This window comes from Hyla sarda, chromosome 1 (genome assembly GCF_029499605.1).
Source record: "Hyla sarda isolate aHylSar1 chromosome 1, aHylSar1.hap1, whole genome shotgun sequence".
NCBI lineage: Eukaryota > Metazoa > Chordata > Amphibia > Anura > Hylidae > Hyla > Hyla sarda.
The window spans coordinates 48,525,905-48,552,842 of NC_079189.1; the positions used below are offsets into that span (position 1 = coordinate 48,525,905).

The following is a 26,938-nucleotide window of genomic DNA, read 5'->3' on the forward strand; positions in this document are numbered from 1 at the left end:
GAGGTATTTGCGATCATCTGCAACCTGTGGGGCACTCTGGATGTAGACATGTTCGCATCTTGCCACAACCGGAAAGTTCCTCTCTTTGTGGCGAAGTCCCGGGATCCCCTGGCCCTAGCCACGGACGCCCTGGTGGTCCCCTGGTCCAACTTCGTCCTCCCCTATCTCTTCCCTCCTCTTCCCCTTCTTCCCAGGGTACTAAGGAAACTCAAAGCAGAAAGCATTCCTGCCATTCTCGTGGCCCCAGACTGGCCCAGATGGCGTGGTACGTGGAAGTGGTTTGTCTGGTGGACGACGTTCCATTGCGCCTCCGGCCCTTCTTTCTCAGGATCCTCTTTGTCACTCCAATTTACAGTCGCTGCATTTTACGGCGTGGTGGTTTAGATCTCGGTTTTAAGAGCCAGAGAATTCTCTGCCCAAGTTGTTCGCACTATGATCAGGGCACGCAAGCCCTCTTCTGCGAAGATTTACTACTGTACTTGGCGGTCTTATTTTCGTTGGTGTGAATCTCACTCCTTTTTTCCAGCCCCTTTTTCTCTCCCGCAACTTCTTTCCTTTTTACAGTCGGGGTTGGAACAACATTTGGCCCTTAGTTCCCTTAATGGACAAGTTTTGCCTCTTTCCGTTCTTTTTCAACGTCCTCTGACATCTGATCCTGATATCGGGCCTTTCTTCACATGGTAGCTCACCCGACTCCGCCTTTCGAATCACCCACTCCTCCTTGGGATCTGAACTTGGTTCTTGGTGCCCTACAGGGCGCACCTTTTGAACCTCTCAGGGACATTCCCCTTCGTCTCCTTTCCTGGAAGTTGGCCTTCCTTATTGCGGTCACTTCCATTAGGAGGGTTTCGGAGCTGGCGGCTCTCTCCTGCCATTCTCCCTACCTGATCATCCACCAGGACAAAGTTGTTTTTGGTCCAGTTCTGTCCTTTTTGCCTAAGGTTGTTTCTGCCTTTCATCTCAATGAGGACATTGTCCTCCCGTCCTTTTGTCCGGCTCCATCTCATCCTAGAGAATGTTTGCTCCACAAGCTGGATGTGGTTCGGGCTGTTCGGACCTACCTTGGTTACTTCCTCTTTTCGGCAGAGTGACTCCTTCTTCATTGTCACAGAGGGTCGTCATAAGGGACTACCTGCTTCGAAGGACACCATTTCTCAGTGGATCCGATCTGCTATTTCAGAAGCTTTACCTGCTGCAAGGGGAAGGCCCCACCATTCAGGGTCTCTGCTCATTCCACTCGCTCTGATGAGGCCTCCTGGGCTTTCCGTAACAAGGCTTCGGCCTCGCAAGTTTGTAAGGCGGGCCTCCTGGTACCTCTACAAAATTCTACCAGGTTCATACCTTTGCATCAGCTGATGCTAGTCTGGGTCGCAAGGTGTTGCAGGCGGCGGTGGTCCAACCTTCCACCTGACTGGGTCCCTTTGCCCACCCTATGGACTGCTTTGGTACGTCCCATGGTCTGTGTCCCCCAATGGAGCCGATTGAGAAAAGGAGATTTTTATGCTTACCGTAAAATCATTTTCTCGGAGGATCCATTGGGGGACACAGCACCCACCCTCTTCTTATGGTGATTCCTGTTTTTTTTTGGTTACCTGTCCGAGGGTGTTTTCAGTAAATTTTTAAAGTTATTTTGGCCTTCTTCTGACCTGTCACAGCAGACCTAGTGACAGCAGCATTTACCCATGGTCTGTGTCCCCCAATGGATCCTCTGAGAAAGAGATTTTACGGTAAGCATAAAAATCTTTATTTATTTATTTTTTAATTAACTGGTGCCAGAAAGTTAAACAGATTTGTAAATTACTTCTATTAAAAAAAAAATCTTAATCCTTCCAGTACTTATCAGCTGCTGTAATGATCCACAGGAAGTTTATTTTTAAATATCTTTTCTGTCTGACCACAGTGCTCTCTGCTGACACCTCTGTCCATGTCAAGAGCTGTCCAGAGCAGGATAGGTTTTCTATGGGGATTTGCTCCTACTCTGGACAGTTCCCAAAATGGACAGAGGTGTCAGCAGAGAGCACTGTGGTCAGACAGAAAAGAAATTCAAAAAGAAAAGAACTTCCTCTGGAGCATAATGCAGCTAAGTACTGGAAGGATAAAGATTTTTTAATAGGAGTAATTTACAAATCTGTTCAGTTTTCTGGCACCAATTGATGTAAATAAATTAAATACATAAATGTTTTCCAGTGGAGTACCCCTTTAAAGCACCCACGTCCATAGTGAAAAACCCCAGTAATAATGTTGCGTTCCCCTCAAGTACGAATAATGGCTCTTGCACCAACTTGAAGATGCACAGTAGAATAGCTTTCTGGATTCATGTTTTTCTACTATGCATCCCTTTCATATGTAACATGCTTTGCACCGCGTTCATATAGTCTCTTATGGCTGATCAGATGAGGCAATGTTCAGTTTGTGCAAGCTGCATTCTATATAGTGGGGCTCTGGAACTAGATCAGGGTTTCCCAACCAGAGTGCCCCCAGCTGTTGCAAAACTACAACTCCCAGCATGCCCGTACAGCGGTTGGCTGTCGAGGCATGCTGGAGTTGTAGTTTTGCAACAGTTGGAGGCACCCTGGTTGGGAAATACTGATCTAGAGAGCAATTTGGATGCAGATGCACTTGCAGTATCGTCTGTAATACATTGTAGCCGTTGCACGATATGGCCATATTACTATTTAGTCTACCACCTCTCCTGATCTCGAGTTCAATAGAGCGTATACAATTTCATAAGCAAAAACTATCGGAGACATATAATTCTTTGTGGTTTAACACAACCTTAACTGTATTCTTTGTTTCCAGTGGTAGTGATGATGAAGATGGCACCCCTTTATCAGCAAAATTTGCAGATATTTACCCCCTGAACAACTATGATGATGCAGATGTTGTGGCTAACATGAATGGCATTCACAGTGAGCTCAACGGTGGGGGTGAAAACATGGCATTGAAAGATGAGGTATATCACTCTCCATGGCATCTAGGTACCGGTGTCATAGAAAAAGAAATACTCACGGTCTCTGCTTTTCAGTCTCCTTCGGTGAGCAGTACGAGCAGCAGCTCCTCAGAGGCAGATGATGAAGAAGCAGATGGTGAAAGCGGCGGTGAGCAGCCAGACATGGCAAAAGATGATCATATTGGGAAGAGGTCGCCTAGAAAGGAAGGTGCAAAAATGGACAGCCCTCCTCCATCATACCTCAGCCCACAGGTGATGCTTGGCCTCATTCTAGCTCAGTGGCTAAAACCCCTGTTCTGTGAATGTCATCATAATTATATTAGAGTGCACACTTGTGGCTGTACTGATGCCAATACTAAAAGGGGTTTTTCCAACTTTCGGCCAATAAAGCTGTGTTTTTATGAGACTTTAATGTGGCCTGTACTTAAATCATTAATACCACTTCACTCAGGATGCAGGATACATTTGAACTTTCCGAGCAATCTGGTAGCCCGAGAATTGATATGAGACTCACATGATCAGACGATTCTGTCCTTGAAAATGGTATAAAATCGTATATACACTGTTTAAAAAAATTAAAGGGAACTCTAAGATAACACATCCTAGATCTGAATGAATGAACTAATCATATGAAATTCTTTTGTCTTTACATAGTTGAATGTGCTGACAACAAAATCACACAAAAATGATCAATGGAAATCAAATTTATCAACCCATGGAGGTCTGGATATGGACTCACACTCAAAATCAAAGTGGGAAAACCACACTACAGGCTGATCCAACTTTGATGAAATGTCCTTTAAAACAAGTCAAAATGAAGCTCAGTAGTGTGTGTGGCCTCCACGTGCCCGTATGACCTCCCTACAATGCCTGGGCATGCTCCTAATGAGGTGGCGGATGGTCTCCTGAGGGATGTCCTCTGAGACCTGTACTAAAGCATCTGCCAACTCCGGGACAGTCTGTGGTGCAACGTGGCTGTGTTGGATGGAGCAAGACATGATCATGATGGATGGAGCTCAATCAGATTCAGGTCTGGGGAACGGGCGGGCCAGTCCATAACATCAATGCCTTCCTCTTTCAGGAACTGCTGGCACTCTAGAGACAGGAGGTCTAGCATTGTCTTGCATTAGGAGGAACCCAGGGCCAACTGCACCAGCATATGGTCTCACAAGGGGTCTGAGGATCTCATCTCGGTACCTAATGGCAGTCAGGCTACCTCTGGCAAGCAAATAGATGGCTGTGCGGCCCCCCCAAAGAAATACCACCCCACACCATTACTGGCCGACCGCCAAACTGGTCATGCTGAAGGATGTTGCAGGCAGCAGAACGTTCTCCATGGCGTCTCCAGACTCAGTGTGAATCTGCTTTAATCTGTGAAGAGCACAGGGCACCAGTGGCAAATTTGCCAATCTTGGTGCTCTCTAGCAAATGCCAAATGTTCTGCACGGTGTTGGGCTGTAAGCACAACTCCCACCTGTGGACGTCAGGCCCTCATACCACCCTCATGGAGTCTGTTTCTCACCGTTTGAGTGGACATATGCACATTTGTGGCCTGCTGGAGGTCATTTTGCTGGGCTCTGCCACTGCTCCTACTTGCACAAAGGCAGAGGTAGCGGTCGTGTGCTGGGTTGTTCCCCTTCTACTGCGTCCACGTCTCCTGATGTACTGGCCTGTCTCCTGGTAGCGCCTCCATACTCTGGACTACGCTGACAGACACAGCAAACCTTCTTGTTACAGCTTGCATTGATGTGCCATCCTGGATGAGCTGTACTACCTGAGCCACTTGTGTGAGATGTAGACTCAGTCTCATGCTACCACTAGAGTGAAAGCACCGCCAGCATTCAAAAGTGACCAAAACATCAGCCAGGAAGCATAGGAACTGATAAGTGGTTTGTGGTCACCACCTTCAGAAGCACCCCTTTATTGGGGGTGTCTTGCTAATTGTCTATAATTTCCACCTGTTGTCTGTTCCATTTGCACAACAGCATGTTAAGTTGATTGTCAATCAGTGTTGCTTCCTGAGTGGACAGTGTGATGTCACAGAAGTGTCATTGACTTGGAGTTACATTGTGTTGTTTAAGTGTTCCCTTTATTTTTTGAACAGTGTAGATTTTTTTTATCAATTGACAGAAGTTACACACGCATCCGTTTTGGTCTATTATGTTTTTGTTCAAATGTTTTCGTTCAAATCATTTTTGGTGGGGCAAATTTATTTATTTTTTTGCTTTAGCATTCAATTTTTTTAGTCATATTGAAAAGTCACTATACTATACATTTCCATATTAATTTATTCCTGGAAGTCCGACGCTGGACAGCTGTGTCTGGTATTGCTACTTAGTTCTGCCACTTTCTAATACCCTACGCATTTCAGTATCTGCTTTAAGCAATAACTGAAAACCATCAATACCTAATACTTCACATCTGAGGGATTGTTAGTGTATACCAGTGTTTCCCAACAAAGGTGCCTCCAGATGTTGCAAAACTACAACTGCCAGCATGTCCGGACAGCCAAAGGCTGTCCAGGCATCCTGGGAGTTGTAGTTTTGCAACACCTGGAGGCACCTTGGTTGGGAAACACTGGTGTATACAGTGTAGGCACTTTATGCTAGTTTGTCATTTTCTTTATTTATCCTAATATTTATCCTATCCTGTCTTGCCAATTCTAGGTGGAACCCATACCAAATACTTGTGAGTGTCATGTATGTAAACAAGAAGCTTCCGGCCTTTCTCCATCTGCATTGGTAGCTGGACGTCTCCCAACTGGACATCAATTTGTTAATCCTGACAAACCAGCACACCCAGCACTTCACCTTTACCCCCATATTCATGGACATTTACCCCTACATACAATCCCTCACTTGCCCAGACCTCTAATCCATCCCACACTTTATGCTTCTCCGTTTGCACACAATAAGGTAAGTTCTGTGCTGTTAATGTCTGTGAGCATACATTCATTCATTCATTCTAGGGATGTCCCAATACCATTTTTTTTTAAGACAAAGTACAAGAATCGATAATTTTTAAGTACTCACCGATACCAATTACCAATACTTTTTTTTTTATGTCATGTGACAGTTTTTTTTTTTTTTTTTTTTTGGGAGAGGGGGGGAGCTGGTGATTCAAACTTTTATTAGGGGTTTATTCCCTTTTATTTTATTTCTTTTTTCCACTATTTTACTCCCCATAGGGCACTATTACATGCAATCTGTAGATTGCATACACTGATCAATGATATGCCATAGCTTCTTTACTACTTCCTGCCATGGCTAGCAGCAGTAAAGGAGCGACGATTGGATGGCACAGTAAGGGAACTGCGGCTGTCCTCACAGCTGATTGGGACACCGCGATTTCACCACGGTGATCCCGATGAGAATTCCTGAGGTAACCAGCAGTTAACTTCAGGACTTTTAGACGCTGCAATCAACTTTAATTGCGACATCTAAAAGGTTAATGCCGGACATAACCACGATCCATGATGTTCGGCATTAGCCACAGGTCCTGACTGTGACGCGTGCTTAGCTGCTGAACGCGCTGCATAGTTCAGCACCTCCGTGATACCTGCTGGCGGGGGTCCCGTCGGGTAGTATTGGATTTGGTATCGGGGATAATTGTGCATTTACAAGTACTTGTGCAAATGTCCAGTATCTGTCCCGATACCAGTATCTGTATCTGGGCATCCCGAATTCATTCATACATTCGGGCCTAGATAATGCTTTTAGCTACTTTGGTCTAGAAGCACAGCTTTACTTAGATACATGTGGTTGGTCGAGGTCTGTGTTCTCCCTGCTCTTTCTGCATGTGACAAAGATGGTATATTACAAATCTGTCATGTGGCACAGAGCCCGGGAGAAAACACTCTTGGCAAACTTCTCCCAGCTTGTACTAGTGATCTATAAACCCAGACCCTGCCAGATCAAAACTTTTGACCTGTCTCTGACACGTCAAAGAGTTGTGTGTTTCGTTGTTGTTGCTGTTTTTTTTTTTTTTTTTATGAAAAGGCAGCCTGTTTAACAGATGTCACATTACAGTGAAAATGACAGCCAATCATAGGCATTTAATATGTAATGCTTTTACTATTATTAAAAATGAAGAACTGGATGTCTAGCGCCAAGGTTCGTGCAAAACGGGTTCTTTATTGCTTAAAACGCCATAGCAGGGGTCAAAAAGTGATGCGTTTCAGGTGCTAACGCACCTGAAACGCGTCACTTTTTGACCCCTGCTATGGCGTTTTAAGCAATAAAGAACCCGTTTTGCACGAACCTTGGCGCTGGACATCCAGTTCTTCATTTTTGCTAAGTGGTGCTGCCTCGCACAGTCCGTGCGCCTGGGGCCTCTGAGGGTGAGCTGAGAATTCCACACTTCTTCTATTACTATTATTATCCAGAGAAAGTAGAAATAATGAAGGACTCACCCAATTACAAGTCTTGCAAAAAGTAGTTTAGTCCGACATCGGGATCACATCACACGGTTATGAGAATGACAAACTAGGTGAGGCGAGGGGAAGACAGACAGGTGGAGGAGCAACAATTGTTTCACGCTGTATAGTGCTTCTGGAGCCCGATGAAGCGCTATACAGCGTGAAACAATTGTTGCTCCTCCACCTGTCTGTCTTCCCCTCGCCTCATGCCCGTACCCCGTTTGTCATGCTCATAATCGTGTGATCCCGATGTCGGACTAAACTACTTTTTTGTAATTGGGTGAGTCCTCCATTATTTCTACTTTCTCTGGATAATATTTGTACTATGTGAACTGCCTCCTATTAATGTGAGCACCACCTGAAGCCATCTATACACGAGCCATACAGCCATTCATCGCGACCTTCGCTGCCATCGGATAGGTCCGATATTGTATGAACTGCTCCTTACCATAGACCGTGGTGCCGGTGTCAGATCTCTATACTAATGCTATTGCTATGCTAATGCTATTACTATGGTGTCACATGACCATTTTGCCCTTGCTCAAATAGGGATAATAGGGCTAGTGACAATGTATTGGATGTTGCATTATACAGGGCTTTTCTAACTCAATTGTTTTGAACATTTAGATGGATTTTTCCTATTGTTTGTGTCCTATTGTTATATATTTTTGACTTCTTAATACTTTTAGGCCTTGCCACCAACAACTGTACAGAATCACACAAATAAGCATCAAGTGTTCAATGCTTCTCTACAAGATCACATATACCCAACATGTTTTGGCAATTCTCCTGAGTGGAATAGGTCGAAATTTATAAGTCTATGGAATTCAGAAATGATGAATGAGAAAAACTGGAATCCAACGTCTTTTTTACCTGACCCCTTAGCTGGTAAGTTACAAGTGGAGCTCTTCACAGGTGTTTTGTTAGGTTAGGATTGGGTGTGACAGGGGGCCCTTTTTTCTTAAGTGGCGCAGCGTCAGCCATATTTGCTGTCACACTATGCCCTTGTGATGGGACCTATGAGCATAGCAAAGTACAGTCTTGGGGTAACCCCTGTAATTGGTTAAAATTGGCAGAGAAATGCTGTGTCAGGATTGTGATAGCTGCAGTCAGAGGCTGGACTAATTGCCCTGATCTTCATTTGGATGATCTCTAAGGGTGGTTTGACACACGGCTTTTATCACTTTTCAGGAGGGGACATATTAGGACCAGCGCTTCCAGAAATTAGACCAGAAACACTTCCCACCACATCCAGCAATGAGACGACAACGGTACCGGACGTCAAAGAGAAGAAAAACACTGCCAAAAAGAAATGTCTCTATAATTTCCAGGATGCCTTTATAGAAGCTAATAAGGTTGTCATGGCAACATCGTCCGCAACTTCATCCGTTTCCTGCACGGCAACCACAGTACAGTCTAGCAGTAACCAGTTCAAAGTGTCATCCAAGAGGCCTTCTTCTATAGGTGAGAGGAACTATAGAATAATAATCACCATGTAACCACCCAGCACGATTTTAAGCATTAATAACTTTACTTAAAGGGGTACTCCGGTGGAAAACTTTTTTTTAAATCTGTGCCAGAAAGTTACAGATTTGTAAATTACTTCAATTAAAAAAATCTTTACCCTTCCAGTACTTATTAGCAGCCGTATTCTACAGAGGAAATTCTTTTCTTTTTGTATTTCTTTTGTCTTGTCCACAGTGCGCTCTGCTGACACCTGATGCCCGTATCAGGAACTGGCCGGAGCAGGAGAAAATTCCCATAGCAAACCTATGCTGCTCTGGACACTTCCTGACACGGACAGAGGTGTCAGCGGAGAGCACTGTGGACAAGACAAAAAAGAAACAATAAAAAAAGAACTTACTCTGCAGTATACAGCAGCTAATAAGTACTGAAAGGATTAAGATTTTTAAATAGAAGTAATTTACAAATCTGTTTAACTTTCTGGCACCAGTTGATTTAAAATAAAAAGGTTGCCACCAGAGTATCCCTTTAATCTACACTGAAAATCTAAATCTGCAGCAAATCTACAATAAAACTTGCACGGTTTGGTGCTGATTCAGAAATGCTGCATGAGTTTTGCTGTATGTGGTCATACCCTGAATGTGGCCCCAGGGTCTGTTCACATCTTTTCATATATATTTTTTTCATTTTAATTTTTTTGCAAAATTTATTGCCCATTTCCGTGGGCCCATATTCAAACAGCATATGTAAAAGTGTTCTATTGGTTTTGCGATTACCGTATTTTTCGTCATATAAGACGCTCCGGCATAGAAGACGCTCCGGCATATAAGACGCACCTAATTTTATAGGATAAAAATCTAGAAAATAAAGATTCTGAACCAAATACAATGTAAAGTATAGGACAGTGATCTTCAACCTGCGGACCTTCAGATCTTGCAAAACTATAACTCCCAGCATGCCCGGACAGCCGTTGGCTGTCCGGGCATGCTGCGAGTTTTAGTTTTGCAACATCTGGAGGTCCACAGGTTGAAGACCACTGGTATAGGCGGTAGTACTCGCGTGTCCCCGCCGCTCCGGACCTGTCACCGCTGCCCCGGATGTCGCCCTCCATCGCTGTCGCAGGGTCCCCGTCGCTCCGTAACGTCTCTGCTGCCCGGTATCCTCGCTCTCCGTCGCCGCCATGACGTCGCTCCGCATGCCGCTCCGCATGCCGCTCCTATTGGATGACGTGATGGCATGCACGACGACGTGATGACGGCACGGAGCAGACACCGAGGAGGCACGGAGCAGACACCGAGGAGGCAGGTAAGGTCCCTCCCGGTGTCCTGTAAGCTGTTCGGGACGCAGCGCGGCGGTCCCGAACAGGCGGGTTAGTGTTATTTTCGCTTCAGACGTGGTGGTCAGCTTTGATCGCCGCATCTGAAGGGTTAATACAGGGTATCACCGTGATCGGTATTAGCCGCGGGTCCCGGCCGTTGATGGCCGCAGGGACCGCCGCGATAGGTGTGTATTCGCCTTATAAGACGCACTAATTCCTAAAAAGTGCGTCTTATTCGGCGAAAAATACGGTATGTATTTAGGCCATATTTGTATCAAGACTTATTTAAAAATAGCGGTTTACTTATTTACTGGAAAATAGAAGAATGTCCAGCACAAAAGCACGATGCAAGATGATAATTTATTGTGAATTCACACAGCAAATAGCAACACGGATCATGGAGTAGGGTGATGCGTTTCAGCAATCTTAGTCGACTAAGATTGCTGAAACGCGTCACCCTACTCCATGATCCGTGTTGCTATTTGCTGTGTGAATTCACAATAAATTATCATCTTGCATCGTGCTTTTGTGCTGGACATTCTTCTATTTTCCATTTATCCGTCCTCGTGGTGTCCGCACGAGTCCGTGCACTGAGGCGGCGGCGGTGGTGAGCTGGACGACTTTCCATTTCTCATTACTTATTTACTGCCTTAGTTGAACAAGAATCATTCATGTCCAGCATGATGTGTTATCTACTATGCTTTACAGTATATATATTTATCTCCATACATTTTGTGTGTTTCAGGTGATGTATTTCACAATATAAAAGAAGAACATAGGCATCCGTCTACACCAGTTGCACCAAGAAACAGTCCGACAAGCTTAGCAGCTCTTCCCTCCCTTTCTCCTGCTACACACTCATCAGCCTCCAATCCGCACCATCCAAATATTAATCCTCAGCCCTTTCCCAAAACAGCCGCCACTGCTCCTGGATTTGTGGATCCTCACTTAGGTTTCTGTCCTTCAACTGCTGCTCCTCCAACGTCTGCTACAGATAGCACACTTAGCGCACCTCCCAGTGTCTGCAGGTAAAGTGCACGTCTTATCCACTAAGCCAGTGTTTCCCAATCGGGGTGCCTCCAGCTGTTGCAAAACTACAACTCTCAGCATGCCTGGACAGCCAACGGCTGTCCAGGCATGCTGAGAGTTGTAGTTTTGCAACAGGCCCCCTGGTTTGGAAACACCACACTAAGCCGTTGCTAATAGGTTTCATGTACTTAAAGGGGTACTCCGGTGGAAACATTTATTTTTTATTAATCAACTGGTGCCAGAAAGTTAAACAGATTTGTAAATGACTTCTATTAAAAAGAATCTTTACCCTTCCAGCACTTTTTAGCAGCTGAATGCTACAGAGGAAATTCTTTTCTTTTTGAATTTCTTTTTTGTCTTGTCCACAGTGCTCTCTGCTGACACCTGATGCCCGTACTCGGGAACTGTCCAGAGCAGGAGAAAATCCCCATAGCAAAGCTATGCTGCTCTGGACAGTTCCTGACACTGAGAGAGGTGTCAGCAGAGAGCACTGTGGACAAGACAAAAAAGAAATGTAAAAAGAAAAGCATTTCCTCTGTAGCATAAAGCTGCTAAACAGTACTGGAAGGTAAAGATTTTTTAATAGATGTAATTTATAAATCTGTTTAACTTTCTGGCACCAGTTGATAAAAAAAAAAAAAAAAAAAAGTTTTCCACCGGAGTACCCCTTTTAAAGTTTGTATTTTTTTTAAAATAGACTATTCACCTATCTGCTGGGAGTGATCGGTGCAGGGTCTGACTGCCGACCCCCCCACTGATTATTAGCTGTCATGTACCCATGGTTATATAGTGCAGCAGTCAGACGTGCCCTCCTGACATGTCTGTTATGGTATATACTTGCCACAGACAATGTCCACAAAATAACAATCCTGGAGTCTCATTTCCTTACATCTCTGCATCGTACAATTCTTTTGTTATTCCTCAATTATATGTAATAATTGACAACAGCATGCTACCAGAACTCTTGTCAATAGGGTGTGTCCATACATTTTGTTACTGTAAAAAGCTGCTCGGTGAGTTTCAGGGACGCACCTTTTTAACAGGGTTTAAAAAGATTACACCCACTTGTCAGTTCAGTCATTAATTTCCATGAAGAATAACAGGAATGACACCTTTCAGGATTCTATGGAGAAATATTACAGGTTATTTATTTATAGAGAATATAAGGACTTAAAGGGGTATTCCAGGAAAAAAGTTATTATTTTTTTATATATATATATATATATATATATCTCAACTGGCTCCAGATTTGTAAATTAATTCTATTAAAAAAAATCTTAATCCTTTCAATAATTATCAGCTGCTGAAGTTGAGTTGTTTTCTGTCTGGCAACACTGCTCTCTGCTGACATTTCTGCTTGTCTCGGGAACTGCACAGAGTAGAAGAGGTTTGCTTTGAGGATTTGCTTCTAAACTGGGCGGTTCCCGAGACACGTGTCATCAGAGAGCACTTAGAAAAGAACAACTCAACTTCAGCAGCTCATAAGTACTGAACGGATTAAGATTTTTTTTATAGAAGTCATTTACAAATCTGTTTAACTTTCTGGAGATAGTTGATATAAAGGGATAACCCCTTTAATAAAACAGCCATGTCAACAATGCTTAGAGGTCCCTTTAAACTAAATGTTTAAGCAGGGAATAACAAGAATAAAATGCCAAAAGCGAATAGATTTATGAACAAATTGATGAGCACAGAATTTTGGACATACTGATGGTTGCTGCCAGTTATTGGCTGAGCTGCGCTTTGATATATTGGGCCCCAACACCAAGAAGTCGAACACAGCAGACACAGGAGCAGAATATACCAAAGGATACAGGGATTGCATTATTAACATTCTTTTTATGGACCAATACATATTAATTTGTTCTATATAACATTCCAGATTCGTTGTTGAAATGTTCCTTTTGTTTAATTCTTTATAAAATTCAATAAAAATCACATTAAAGGGGATTGAGTGAAAGGAGATTGTAGTCTCTTTAAATGGCCCACAGTAATAGCTGGGACCACTTAAAATATCAGTTGGCTTGTTCCAATGCTTTACAAAGGAGATGCATAGCTTCTGTAGAGTAACTACATGGATTTTTTTTAAATAAAGGATATACATTTTACTGTGAGAAAATCAAACTGAAATATTCATTTTTCTCTATCGGCTCCATTGGGGGACACAGACCGTGGGTGTATGCTGCTGTCTCTAGGAGGTATGACACTATGGCAGCAAGGAAGTCGGCTCCTCCCAGCAGGATATACCCGCCTCCAGGCCCTGAGGTAATCAGTTTAAGCTTAGTGTCTGAAGCAGGTGGACATGGTCTTTTTTTATTATTTTCCTAGTTAGGGAATGGGTTGTTTTTTTTATTCCATTTTCTTTCATGTTTTCAGGTGGGGACTCAGGAACTGCGGCTCACTGTTTCCCCATTGCGAGTAAGGGCTCACAGACATTGCGTATATGCGCTGTTCACCCCCTCTCGCCAACGGTCAGCGCCTGCGGTTGTACCTCATGGGTCCGGGTCACCCCATCTCCCTGCTCGCCTCGCTCGCACATGGTAGCCCGGCATGATGCAGGTGTTGAAAGCTGGCTGAAGACTTCATAGGAGAACTTCATGAGGTAAGTATATTTCCCTTTCTCCTTAGGTGCAGATTTGCAACAGCTGGAGACCCTCTGTTATTGGCCCACTTTTCTCATGGGGCTTGCCTGGACAGGGGGTCCTTTATTACTGGGGGGAGCAGTGGCAGTTTGGATGGGGCACAACTCACTTTATTCATATATAGTGTGTCTGTGTGTGTGTTTTTACATTGAAGCGGCTGACAGCCTCGGCGTTCTCTATGCGGGCGCTCTGAGCGCCGGCTTACTTTCACTTTCGGCAGCGGCTGCTGCCGGCGGCGTCTAGTCTGCTCAGTTCCCCGCGAGCGCACATGCATTCGCATGTGCACTCGGGGCAAGGAGCGGGCGCCATTACAGACTTCTTGTTAATGCTTCAGCGGCACGATGCGCTTTAGCTCCGCCCACCCAGGGCCGCCAAGGCTTCTCTGGGCGCCAACTGTACACCAATCAGCGATATGCGCGCGATTATGGTGGCAGGGGCCAATCAGCTGTGCTCTCTGCTCCTAACATGCCCCTCCCTTGCTATTGGCCAACATTTCTCCTCTTTGACAGCCTGCAGACCACCACGGGTTCGAGTCCCGGGGTGGGACAGAGTGTTACAGTGTTGTGTTTTAAATAGGCCCATTGTCGTCTATGGGGATCTCAAGGCATGTAAAACAGTAAGATAAGCAGACTGTATCATCAACACAGTGAAATGGAACACAGTCTTGGGTGAGAGAGGCCCAGAACGGCCTCCCTCTAAACAGTTAACTGGAGTGTTAGCCACTCCTTTACTCTGTCAATACTGTAACTCTAAACTGTCTGGTTCTGCTGAACCACTTGTTCTGCCTGCTCCCCCAGACCCCCCTGCTACTCTACCCCGGTTGTTCTTCCCAACCCAGTGGGTTCGTCTGCCTCTCCAGCCTGGGTTCCCTCCCTCTCCCAGTCTATATCCGACTTGGCTCAGGTCTCCCGTTATGTGGTGAATGCCTTGGAGAGGCCCTCCCTACACCGGCCCTCCGGAGGGTCCCGCTCTCCCCCCTATTCTGACGCTCTTGCAGCATCATAGTGGTGTGTCATCTGACTCATCCCCTTGCAGGCATCGCCCTGTTACTCCGACCTGTAGCAAGCATCGCTCCTCTAGAGAATGCTCCCAGGGTCGCCGCTCTGGCTCTCCAGACCCGCGTACCAGGTCAGTCTCTCTCTCTCTTCCACGGCTGCCTAACACGTTCCCATTCACCTGGAGAACTTGTGGAAGAAGTTTCTGATTCGACTTCCGACTCAGAGGACCACACAAATGTGCTTAATGGGGTGTACTCATTGGTTGCAGCCATAAGAGACACCTTCGAGCTAAAGGACCCAGGAACTTCGGACGTGATCCAGAAGTTTCCTTTCATCGTGCTGTCCTCTTCCAGGGCTGCGTCACCTCATTCCCATTCACCTGGAGAACTTTTGGATGAGGTTTCTGATTCGGCCTCTGACTCCGAGGACAGCACGGATGTGGTGCGGCCCTAAGAGACACCTTCCATCTAAAGGACCCAGGAACTTCGGACGTGGCTCCAGAAGTCTCCTTCTCTGTGCCCGACCGGCACTCAAGACTTTCAGCTCTCACGCTGAATTTTACGCCCTGCGGGTATCCGCCTGGAGGCACCCTGACAAGAAGTTTCAGGAAACGAAGGTTCAAGCGCGGTATTCCTTTGCCAAGGACCTCATTACTCGGTGGACCTCCTCTCCAACTGTGGATCCGCCGGTTTCCCGCCTCTCTAAGGCACCTACCCGGCCATTGGCTGATGTGGCTGTCTTCAAGAATCCAGCGGACATGAAGGTGGATATTTTGGCAATCTCTGCCCTTGAGGCAGCAGGTTTTTCCTGCTTTTGCTTCTGCCTGGGTGTCAAATGCCCTTTTAGTATGGTCTTCCAACTCCGCCAGGGTAGTCTTCAAGATCCCTCCGGGGGATTTCTTTAATCCAACTCTCCGATGCTCTGCAGCCGGAGATTTTTCTGTGTTCTGCTTCCATGTGCAGCCACTGTGCTGCCTTTACCACAAGCTACCTGGTAGCCACTGTCCCTTCATGTGGCTTTAAGCCTGGAATGCGGACGCCACCTTCAGGAAGTGAGGTGACGGGCGGAAAAAGTTCTTTATTACCTCTGGTAAGACTCACAGAACCACTTTCTGTCGTAAGTTCTCCTTCCAGTTCTGCGGACCTTTGGTACCAACAAAGGGTCCAGCCAGGCGCCTTCATGGGAAGAGGGCTCCTCTTTCCGATCCCATTCCTCCCGGAGGTCGGCTATCCGTTCCGGCCGTTTGGCGGCCCCATCAGGCACCCGTAGGCCTTCCTCGGCCTGAAGGGTCGCCCCCACCCACCGACTTCTCTCGGGTGGTTGGTCGCCTCTTACCCTCCGGGATGCCTGGACATGCAACTTCAGGGGAACGTTTTCGAGGTTTATTCCAACTTCTCTGTGGTCTCCAAGAAAGGCGTTTCTGTTCGCCCAGTCTTGGTTCTCGAGTATCTCAGCCAGCATCTTGCGTTCCCATGCCGAATGGAGTCTGTCCGTTCGGTGCTGGCGTCCATGGTTCAAGGGGAGTTTTCGTTCCTCGGTGGACATCAAGAATGCCTGCCTCCACTTCTCATTGTTTCCCAGTCATCAGCGGTTGCTCCGCTCTGCAGTTCCGGACGGTCATTTTCTATTGTGGCTATCCATTTCGGTCTTTTACCAAAGTCCTGGCGCCTGTGATAGCCTTTTTTACGTACAACAGTTGTTTCCGTGATTCCTTATTTGGACTACCTCCTGATCTGAGCTCCAGTCAGGACCCAGATTCTGGAGAGTCTTAGTCTCAACCTCCCAGACCCTGTCTCCCTTCGGTTGGATGGTCATTTGGGACAAGCCCAACCGCTCTCCTGGGGCTCCAGTTTGATGTGGCCTCTGCCCGCTTTCGACACCGCCGACTCTTTTCAAGAGTCTGATGCCTTCAGCTCCCTGCTCCAGTTTCCATTCGCTTTTGCATGGATGTCCTGGGTCGATTGGCGGCAGCCGTGGAGGTCGTGCCTTTTGCCCAGTTTAATCACCGACCTCTTCAACTGGTGATTTTCTTCCAGTGTGACAGGTCTCCATTGTCTCTCGGCCGCAAGATCTTCCTCTCTCGTCAGTCTTGTTGGTCCCTTCTATGGTGGCTTCGTTTTCCCCCTCATTTTTTTCGGGGGTGTTCCTTCCTGTCCATCTCAGCCAGTCTGTCAGACTGGGAAGTTGTTTACAGGGACCGCCCGGTCTTGGCTCTTGGCCCCCCGAGAAACTTTTTCCCCTTCAACATTTTGGGGCCTAGGGCAATTCTTTCTTCGCTTGCTTCTTGGGAATTTCCCTCCTGGGCGGAACTCAGGTTATCGTCAGTCTGGCCGTCCCTGGGACGTGATCTTCTCGGCTGGTCCTTAGTTGTCCAAGGCACTGGTCCCTACATGCAGGGGTGTTTGCTGTGATCTGCAACCCCTGGGGCGCTCCAGGCGTGGACCTCTGCTTGTCCCGCCACAACCGAAGCGTTCCTCTCTCTTGGTCGTTCCTCTCGTTCCTCTCTCTATTTGGTGGTCGGGCTTTGCCCTACCTTATTGGTTTCCTCGCTTTCTTCTCTTTTCGGGGTCTTGAGGAAACTCAGTGGGACGTTTCTGCCATTCTAGTGGCCCAGCCTGGGCCCGGCGGGTGTGGTACGTCGTCATGGTCAGGCTCCTGAACGACTTAACGCTGCGCCTTCCCTATTGTCCAGACCTCCTATCTCAGGTCTCCTGTGCCACCCCTATTACCGTCTCTGCTTTGACGGCGTGGCGGTCGAGACCGCGGTTTTGAGAGCCGCGGTTTCTCTTCCCAAGTCATTCGCACCATGCTCAAGGCTCATAAGTCCTCCTCGGCAAAAATTTACCGCCGTACCTGGCGGTCTTATTTTAGTTGGTGTGAAGCTCAGGTCTTGTGTCCTGTTACCTTTTCGGTTTCCCGTCTTCTCTCTTTCTTGCAGTCGGGATTGGAACTGGGGTTGTCTCTCAGTTCCCTTAAGGGTCAGGTTTCGGCCCTTTCTTTCTTTTCCAGCTTCCTCTGGCTTCTAATTCTCATGTCCGGACCTTCCTTCAAGGAGTGGCGCATGCTGCCCCTCCTTATCGGTCACCTTCTGCCCCTTGGGACTTGAATCTGGTTCTGGGGGTACTCCAAGTTGACCCTTTTGAACCCCTTGGGAAGGTGTCCCTGTGCCTCCTTTCTTGGAAAGTGGCATTTTCTTATGTCCTCCATTCGGAGAGTGTCTGAATTGGCAGCTCTCTCCTGCTGTTCTCAGTTTCTGGTGCTTCACCAGGACAAGGTTGTCTTCCGGCTAGATCCTTCCTTTTTGCCTAAGGTTGTTTCGGCCTTTCATCTCAATGAGGACATTGTTCTTTCGTCCTTTTATCCCGCTCCTTCTCATTCTAGGGAGCATTTACTCCACAAACTGGATGTGGTTTGGGCTTTTAGGTATTACCTCTCTATCTCTTCTTCGTTTCGTCAGTGCGATTCCTTTTTCGTCCTTACGGAAGGTCGTCGTAAGGGACAACCTGCTTCCAAGGCCACCCTTTCTCGGTGGATTCGGCCTGCCATTTCGGAAGCCTATCGCTGTAGGGGGAAGTTTCCTCCCTTCAGGGTTGTGGCTCATTCTACCCGTTTCTGTTGGGGCATCCTGGGCTCTCCAGAACAATGCCTCTACCTCGCAGATTTGCAAGGCGGCTACATGGTCGTCTTTGCACACTTTCTCGAGGTTCTACCTGGTTCATACCTTCGCATCGGCTGATGCTAGGCTGGGCCGTAGTCTGCTGTAGGCAGCAGTGGAACAGCCGTCTGCCTGACTATCTGCCCACTCAAGGGACGGCTTTGGTACGTCCCACGGTCTGTGTCCCCCAATGGAGCCGATAGAGAAAAGGAGATTTTTTAACACTTACCGTAAAATCTTTCTCGAAGGATCCATTGGGGGACACAGCTCCCGCCCTTTTGGGTTTCTCTTTGGTTCTCTGTCCAAGGGTGTGTTCAGTTATATATTTTCGTCTGGTTCTCGGACAGTTCGTGTTTTTTCCTTGACCTGTCGGTCTTCTCCTATTGCTCTGGTACTAAAACTGATTACCTCAGGGCCTGGAAGCGGGTATAGCCTGCTGGGAGGAGCCGACTTCCTTGTTGCCATAGTGTCATACCTCCTAGAGACAGCAGCATACACCCACGGTTTGTCCCCAAATGGATCCTTCGAGAAAGAGATTTTACGGTAAGTGTTAAAAAAAAATCTCCTTATTAAAGTTGCATCGAGATACCCAATACAGTCTGCTTTCTTCAGGTTACCCTTCTATAAGGATGTTAAACCAGTAGTAAGGTTGCTTCAATATTTACATTTGCGTCTATCTAACACATTGTTTCCCAACCCGGGTGCCTCCAGCTGATGCAAAACTACAACTCCCTGCATGCCCGGACAGCCAAAGGAGTCATGCTGGGAGTTGTAGGTTGGCAACAGCTGGAGGCACTTTGTATGGGAACCACTGATCTAACAGCTTATGGAAACATTGCAGTGTAAGCTTAACTACATTCTTAATGCACAGAAAGAAGGTACGGAAGGTCCAGCACTTCGTTGCAAGCAGCTTTATTGAAGATACATCACACCATAAAAACGACATTCTGACCTGTTTCGAGCGCAAGCGCTCTTCCTCGGTGACCGAGGTCACCGAGGAAGAGCGCTTGCGCTTTAAACATGTCTGACTGACTGTCGTTTTTATGGTGTGATGTATCTTCAATAAAGCTGCTTGCAACGAAGTGCTGGACCTTCCGTACCTTCTTTCTTCAATATTGGATGCCTTGCTGGGCACCGGTCCGAGCACCATACATCAGGGAAGGTGAGCTGGATCACTCACTTGTTTGTTGCATTCTTAATACACACGCTGTATTAAACTTGCCTCTGACATCTTAACAGAAGGTTTTTGTATGCAAATAATTTAAGACGGACTCTTCGTAGAGCTTTCATTCTGTGCCAAGTTTTATATAAATGTTAACCATGAATGCCTTCTATTCCAGTGATCCTGACTGTGAGGGTCATCGGTGTGAAAACAATGCTGCGTACGATCACCAGCAATATGATGGTGAGGAGAGTCAGGATGAGGACAGCTGCTCAGAACACAGCTCCAGTACATCAACATCCACCAATCAGAAAGAGGGCAAATACTGTGACTGCTGCTACTGCGAGTTCTTCGGTCATGGAGGGGTCAGTATGTTTACATACAGAACTTCTGTTTAATGGTCTATTCACACGTACAGTATTATATATACATATATCCGCTGCAGATCCTGAGCATCAAATCTGCACAGAATACTGTAGGTGTGAATAGACCCTAAAAGGGTTTTATTAATTGAAGGATCAGAGGAATGGGCAGCCATGTCTGGGCAGAGTTTTTCTTTTTTTTTTTGCAGAAGCATTGTCCTCCCTGCCTCTATGTCCACCCCATATTAGAAAGTTGTGCCCTTCCACATTTCTTTTGAGCAGTTATGAGGCATCTCTCATAACTCTGTTCCTTGCAGTGAGATACTGTTTGAACAGGTACTAAGCACATGTTTATATGGGCTCTTCAGATTGCTGCAGTGTTCTTGAGCAACCTTGGCAAGTGAGCAGCAACAAGAGAGAAGTCTATACTGATCCCATAGCATCAGCTTATACAGCAAGAACAGTAAGAACAGACTTTGGTAGGTGAGGATGAACAGTCATTTTCCAGACTGAGCACCTTTTTTTTTTTTTGTCTTAGCAAGTGGGAAACCTGAAGCACGGGAGGGCTTATATTGGGTAATTGCTTACAGTTGATTCTCTAAATAAAAGATCTATTGTGACATGCTCCTAAAGGCACAAGTATTTGATAAGGTTTTCTTAATTTAAATTTTTTTTTGTATGTTTAGTTATACCTGAAAAACTAAGTCATAGAATTCTATAATTTTGGTATGAATTCCTAGACCTCTGTTTGCTGTCGTTTAGAACCTTTAGGGTGCATTGACACTGCCAAATGTCCACCCACAGAAAATTCAGGCGGACATTTGGTAGGAGCCCTCGGACAAGCACGGTCACCATTGATGGCAATTAGGGATCGACAGATTATCGGTTTGGCCGATATTATCGTCCAGTATTCACGATTTTGTACATTATCGGTACCTGCATTTACCTTGCCGATATGCCGATAAAGCCCCGCCATAACCCAATGGCAATGCATGTCCAAGCGGATTTCGCTGAAAGAATGAATGTTCATTCTTTTAGCGGAGTAATTTAGCAGTGTTCACAGTGCAGCAGAATCTCATAGACATCCCAAGACAATGGGAAACTGCTTGCGCCAACATTTTCATAGTGAGAATCTTACTGTTAGCTTCCAGAATACATTTCTGTCCTAATCTTATGATCACAAAGTTACAGGGTCTCTTACAAGAAACATCTGATATCTGTACGGCAACAAGCTGTGCACCTATATGTCCATTACGTGGCTGGGACTGACCTACATTTACAGCATAAGGTTCCGATTTCTTGACAGCAAGCAGAAATCTTGACTGTGGGGAATTGATTTAGAAACTATATTGGAAATGTTTAGAACTATTCTTTTTACTATAGAACTTTTGTTAAGCCCCTTGTAAACACATTGATGAATGGGTCTCTATTACTTTATGCACAATTTCTAGCTTCTCTTTTGGTCTGTTATGATGCTCTGCACGTTGGTCTTACAGTACGTTTGCTAAATACCATTTGCTTTTCACTTAAGCCTCCATCAGCTCCAACCAGTAGGAATTACACAGAAATGAGGGAGAAACTCCGTTTACGGCTAACCAAGAGGAAAGAAGAACAGCCCAAAAAGCCAGACCAGGTCCCAGAAAGGGAAACTGGTGTAGTTGACCATCGAAAGGTAGACGATCTAGTCCAGTTCATCAACAGCTCTGAATCCAAACCAGTCAGCAGCTCACGGGCAGCCAAGCGTGCAAGGCACAAGCAAAGAAAGGTGAGCTCATCTCTGTTGTACAACCACAGAATAACCCTATAGATACGCACATCAGTTTGGCTATATACATAGAATGACACAAGTGCATGCTATCCTTGCCACATGTTTATATTATACATACTAGCCTTTTGCTAAAAAGCTCATAGCTTGCACATATTAGTTTGTGCTCCACTTACTTGTAGGTTGTTGTATGTACACATATACAGACATTAAGTGCACATTAGTGATGTCAGCCAGACCTGTTGTGCCTGTGCTGATGGAACCTGACCTCCCGTGGCAGCCATACCCATCCGTGTGGAGGTCAGTCTGTTCCACAGCAAGAATTTATACAATAAGTCCGCTACTAATATATATACTGCATATTTATTTTCTTTCATAACTATTATAAATATATATAATTTTTTGATTCATTCTAATTATAATTACTCATGTGCTACCCCCATAGGATTATGGGGCAAGCCCAGCTATGAATATTATTGTTAGCCATGTGCTTGGCTCAGAGGGGAGCATGCAGGGAACCTGCACCAGCACGGCTGAGGAACGGACTGACAAAGCAGAAGCTGAACCGGACCGAGAACGACCGGAAAAGCAGCAGGTTAGCATCTTGGCCAGCAGTGTCTGGGAGCATCCTTAGGTGCAAGGTACCAAATAGTAACACAGGTTTACAAGTACCCATCTTCTCTTTGCTTCAAGTCCTAATGTTCACGCCATCAGTACACATTGGCTATATTTTTACAGCACTGTATTGCAACACATACACGTGATCCCCCTGTGCAGTGCCACAAGTATTTTAGGTTCTCCCCAGCAGCACAGTGCCAGTCTTTGTATGCAAACCATGTTAGGGCATTGTCTCTGTCAGTATTTCCCAACCATGGCGCTTCCAGCTGTTGCAAAATTACAACTCCCAGCATGCCTAGACAGCCTTTGGCTGTCGAGGCATGCTGGAAGTTGTAGTTTTGCAACAGCTGGAGGCACCCTGATTGGGAAATACTGGTCTATGTCATAAGACTGTATTAACTCATCGTAGATGGGAGTATTGTTGATAAATTCACGAGTTGATCCACTAGGACACACACTTTTTTGTAAAAAAAATTTTTCTATTGACACTTTCAATATTAACCCCTTAAGGACTCAGGGTTTTTCCGTTTTTGCACTTTCGTTTTTTTCCTCCTTTTTAAAAATCATAACCCTTTCAATTTTCTACCTAAAAATCCATATTATGGCTTATTTTTTGCGTCGCCAATTCTACTTTGCAGTGACATTAGTCATTTTACCCAAAAATGCACGGCGAAACGGAAAAAAAAATCATTGTGCGACAAAATCGAAAAAAAAAACGCCATTTTGTAACTTTTGGGGGCTTCCGTTTCTACGCAGTGCATATTTCGGTAAAAATGACACATTATCATTATTCTGTAGGTCCATACGGTTAAAATGATACCCTACTTATATAGGTTTGATTTTGTCGCACTTCTGGAAAAAATCATAACTACATGCAGGAAAATTTATAAGTTTAAAAATGTCATCTTCTGACCCCTATAACTTTTTTATTTTTCCACGTACGGGGCGGTATGAGGACTCATTTATTGCGCCGTGATCTGAAGATTTTATCGGTATGATTTTTGTTTTGATCGGACTTTTTGATCAGTTTTTATTCATTTTTTAATGTTATAAAAAGTGACCAAAATACGCTTTTTTGGACTTTGGAATTTTTTATCGCGTACGCCATTGACCGTACGGCTTAATTAATGATATATTTTTATAGTTCGGACATTTACGCACGCGGCGATACCACATATGTTTATTTTTTTTTTTTACACTGTTTTATTTTTTTTAAGGGAAAAGGGGGGGTGATTCAAACTTTTATTAGGGAAGGGGTTAAATGACCTTTATTAACACTTTTTTTTTACTTTTTTTTTTTGCAGTGTTATAGGTCCCATAGGGACCTATAACACTGCACACACTGATCGCTCATCCTGATCACAGGCGTGTATTAACACGCCTATGATCAGCATTATCGGCGCTTGACTGCTCCTGCCTGGATCTCGGGCACGGAGCAGTCATTCGTCGATCGGACACAGAGGAGGCAGGTAAGAGCCCTCCCGGTGTCTGATCAGCTGTTCGGGACGCCGCGATTTTACCGTGGCGGTCCCGAACAGCCCGACTGAGCAGCCGGGATACTTTCAGTTTCACTTTAGAAGCGGCGGTCAGCTTTGACCGCCGCTTCTAAAGGGTTAATACCGCACATCGCCGCGATCGGCGATGTGTGGTATTAGCCGCGGGTCCCGGCCGTTGATTAGCACCGGGACCGACGCGATATGATGCGGGATCGCGGCGCGATCCCGCTTCATATCGCGGGAGCCGGCGCAGGACGTAAATATACGTCCTGCGTCGTTAAGGGGTTAAATAATTCAGAATACATTCCCTCTAGATTTAATTTAAGCATCTGTTTACACGTATATGCCACTGGGTAGCCTAAACAGCATGCAACTATTTATTATACCACTGCAAATGTTGTCTATAGACCTCTGTAGTCTGTGTAGGCAAAAATGAGTATATCTTGGTTATAGCCTGGCTGCATATCGTGTGGTAAGTTGCTTTAGCCTGGGTGAAGCATCCTATTTGGCCCATGGCAGCCTGTTGACTCATTTAGCAAATAAGTTGGGAGCATTTCCTGCAACACATGCTTATCATAGACTGCAAACAGTGTTTAATACATTTACATGAGGCTAAACATTTCCACCTCCACATTAATAAAAATTTGGCTGGTGAATTTCCAAGCGAATGCTACAGGCATAATTAAAGGTTTTTCGGGCAAATATAATTTAAACCTGCCTTCCTGCACATTAAAGGGGTACTCCACCCCTAGACACCTTATCCTCTATCCAAAGGATAGGGGATAAGATGTCTGATCGCGGGGGTCCCGCCGCTGGGGACCCCCGCAATATAGCATGCGTCACCCACCTGTTTCTGCTCTGGATGCGCTGGAGGGTCTCGGTCCTGACCATGGGAGCGGAAGATCGTGATGTCATTACTCCGCCCCCGTGTGACGCCCCACCCCCTCAATGCAAGTCCATGGGAGGAGGCGTGACAGCCATCACGCCCCCTCCCATAGACTTGTATTGAGGGGACGGGCGTGATGTCACACGGGGGCGGAGTCATGATGTCACGATCTTCCGTTCCCATGGTCGGGACCCAGACCCTCCAGCGCTTCCGGAGCAGAAACAGGTGGGTGCCACATGCTATATTGTGGGGGTCCCCAGTGGCGGTCAGACATCTTATCCCCTATCCTTTGGATAGGGGATAAGATGTCTAGGGGTGGAGTACCCCTTTAAAAACATACAAGAAGCTGTACTTGCCTCCCCCACTCCCCCGTTGCTGCTGCAGTTCCCGTTGCGATGCTGTCCTCCCTCCTATCTCTGACGTTTTGCTCCTGCACACACGATCTGCTCAGCTGCGTGATGGGCTGAGCAGTGAGCAAAACATCATCCATAGGAGAAAGAAAAGGGGGGGACCAGAAGATCTGGCAGCATATAGGGAGGCAGGTTATAACTTAATTTGTTTGCCTGGATATATTTATCCGATGCAGGAAAAACCTTTTGGAATGCAATACAGTAACACTTCTCCTTACAGGAGCTTAAGCCTTTATTGGAGTGTCTGTATTTCTAGTGTAACTGTGGACCAGTGCAGTATTTCTATGTATGAACTGTAAGGTTATTTATGCTTCCTTGAGTTGGCAGCCACCAACCATCAGGCATATCATAGGGAGTTCTTTATACTATGCACATATCTCTAGATAGCATGGCGATTAGAAGGTTTGCGCTTTACCTATAGGATTTGATCATGTGTTTTTAAGAGTAGCTTATTTGTTTAACAGGTACAGAAGGGAAATAGATCAGCTCACCGCTTGGAGACTCCAGACACAGACGGATGATATTATGGAAGCACGGATGCAGGGATCCGCCTATCCCCGTAGCATTCAGGCAGAGAACAAGAGGAAAATCCAGCTCCCAGGCGTTTCACTTCGATTTTATAGTGACATGACCACTCACTTCCACTACGGAATTTTATTTTTAATTGGATGAAGTAAACGTTAAAGGGGTTATCCAGGAAAAAACTTTTTTATATATCTACTGGCTCCAGAAAGTTAAACAGATTTGTAAATTACTTCTATTAAAAAAAATCTTAATCCTTTCAGTACTTATGAGCTTCTGAAGTTAAGGTTGTTCTTTTCGAAGTGCTCCCTGATGACACGTGTCTCGGGAACCGCCCAGTTTAGAAGAGGTTTGCTATGGGGATTTGCTTCTAAACTGGGCATTTCCCAAGCACTTAGACAGAAAAGAACAACCTTAAATTCAGTAGCTCATAAGTACTGAAAGGATTAAGATTTTTTTAATAGAAGTAATTTACAAATCTGTTTAACTTTCTAGAGCTAGTTGATATATAAAAAAAAAGTATTTTCCTGGATAACCCCTTTAAGTTTTATTATAGTTGCACCTTGGGAGCTGGATTTTCCTCTTGTTCTCTGCTGATTTGTTTAACCCCTTCCCGCAAATGTTCGTATATTTGCATCCTCTGTGGTATCCCGCTGTATGATGCGCGTTCAGCAGCCACGTCATATCCGTTGGCTATTAGCAACTGGAACCCACGACTAATGCCAGACATGGCCAATGTCATGCATTAACCCTTCAGACGATGTGATCAAAGTTGATCGTGGCATCTAAATGCGGTAAACCCCTTTCCGAATAAAAGTTTGAATCACCCCCTTTTCCCATAAAAAATTAAAAATAAGTAAAGGAAACATAAACATGTGGTATTGCTGTTTGTGTAAATATCCAGACTCTTAAAATATAATGTTAATCCACACGGTCAAAGGCACAAAAAAAATTCCAAAGTCAAGAAATGTCTATTTTTGGTGAATGAAAATTAATAGAACGCAAAAAAACCCGAAAATGGTCCCGATAAAAACTAAACATCATGGAGCACAAAAATGAACACTCATACATCCCTGTATGTGGAAAAATAAAAAGATTATAGGGCTCAGAAGAGGATAATTTTAAGCATACTAATATTTGTACAAAAAAGTTTTTTTAAAAGATGTAAAATAAAACAATCTATATCAACTGGGTATCATTTTAATTGTATGGACCTACAGGATAAAGATAGTCATTGTTACCAA

General features: G+C 45.3%; 1 protein-coding gene across 2 annotated transcripts in view; it reads left to right on the forward strand.

Annotated features, from left to right (window-relative positions):
• FAM193A (family with sequence similarity 193 member A) overlaps positions 1-26,938 on the forward strand; it is a 140,017-nt gene that overhangs the window by 103,372 nt on the left and 9,707 nt on the right. For both annotated transcript variants that reach the window (XM_056554981.1, XM_056554982.1), the window contains 9 exons: positions 2,800-2,953; positions 3,026-3,202; positions 5,617-5,865; positions 8,057-8,255; positions 8,559-8,831; positions 10,895-11,177; positions 19,814-20,000; positions 21,529-21,762; positions 22,208-22,357. In XM_056554981.1, coding sequence (XP_056410956.1) covers positions 2,800-2,953; positions 3,026-3,202; positions 5,617-5,865; positions 8,057-8,255; positions 8,559-8,831; positions 10,895-11,177; positions 19,814-20,000; positions 21,529-21,762; positions 22,208-22,357 — 1,906 coding nt within the window. The remainder of the gene's footprint in view (positions 1-2,799; positions 2,954-3,025; positions 3,203-5,616; positions 5,866-8,056; positions 8,256-8,558; positions 8,832-10,894; positions 11,178-19,813; positions 20,001-21,528; positions 21,763-22,207; positions 22,358-26,938) is intronic.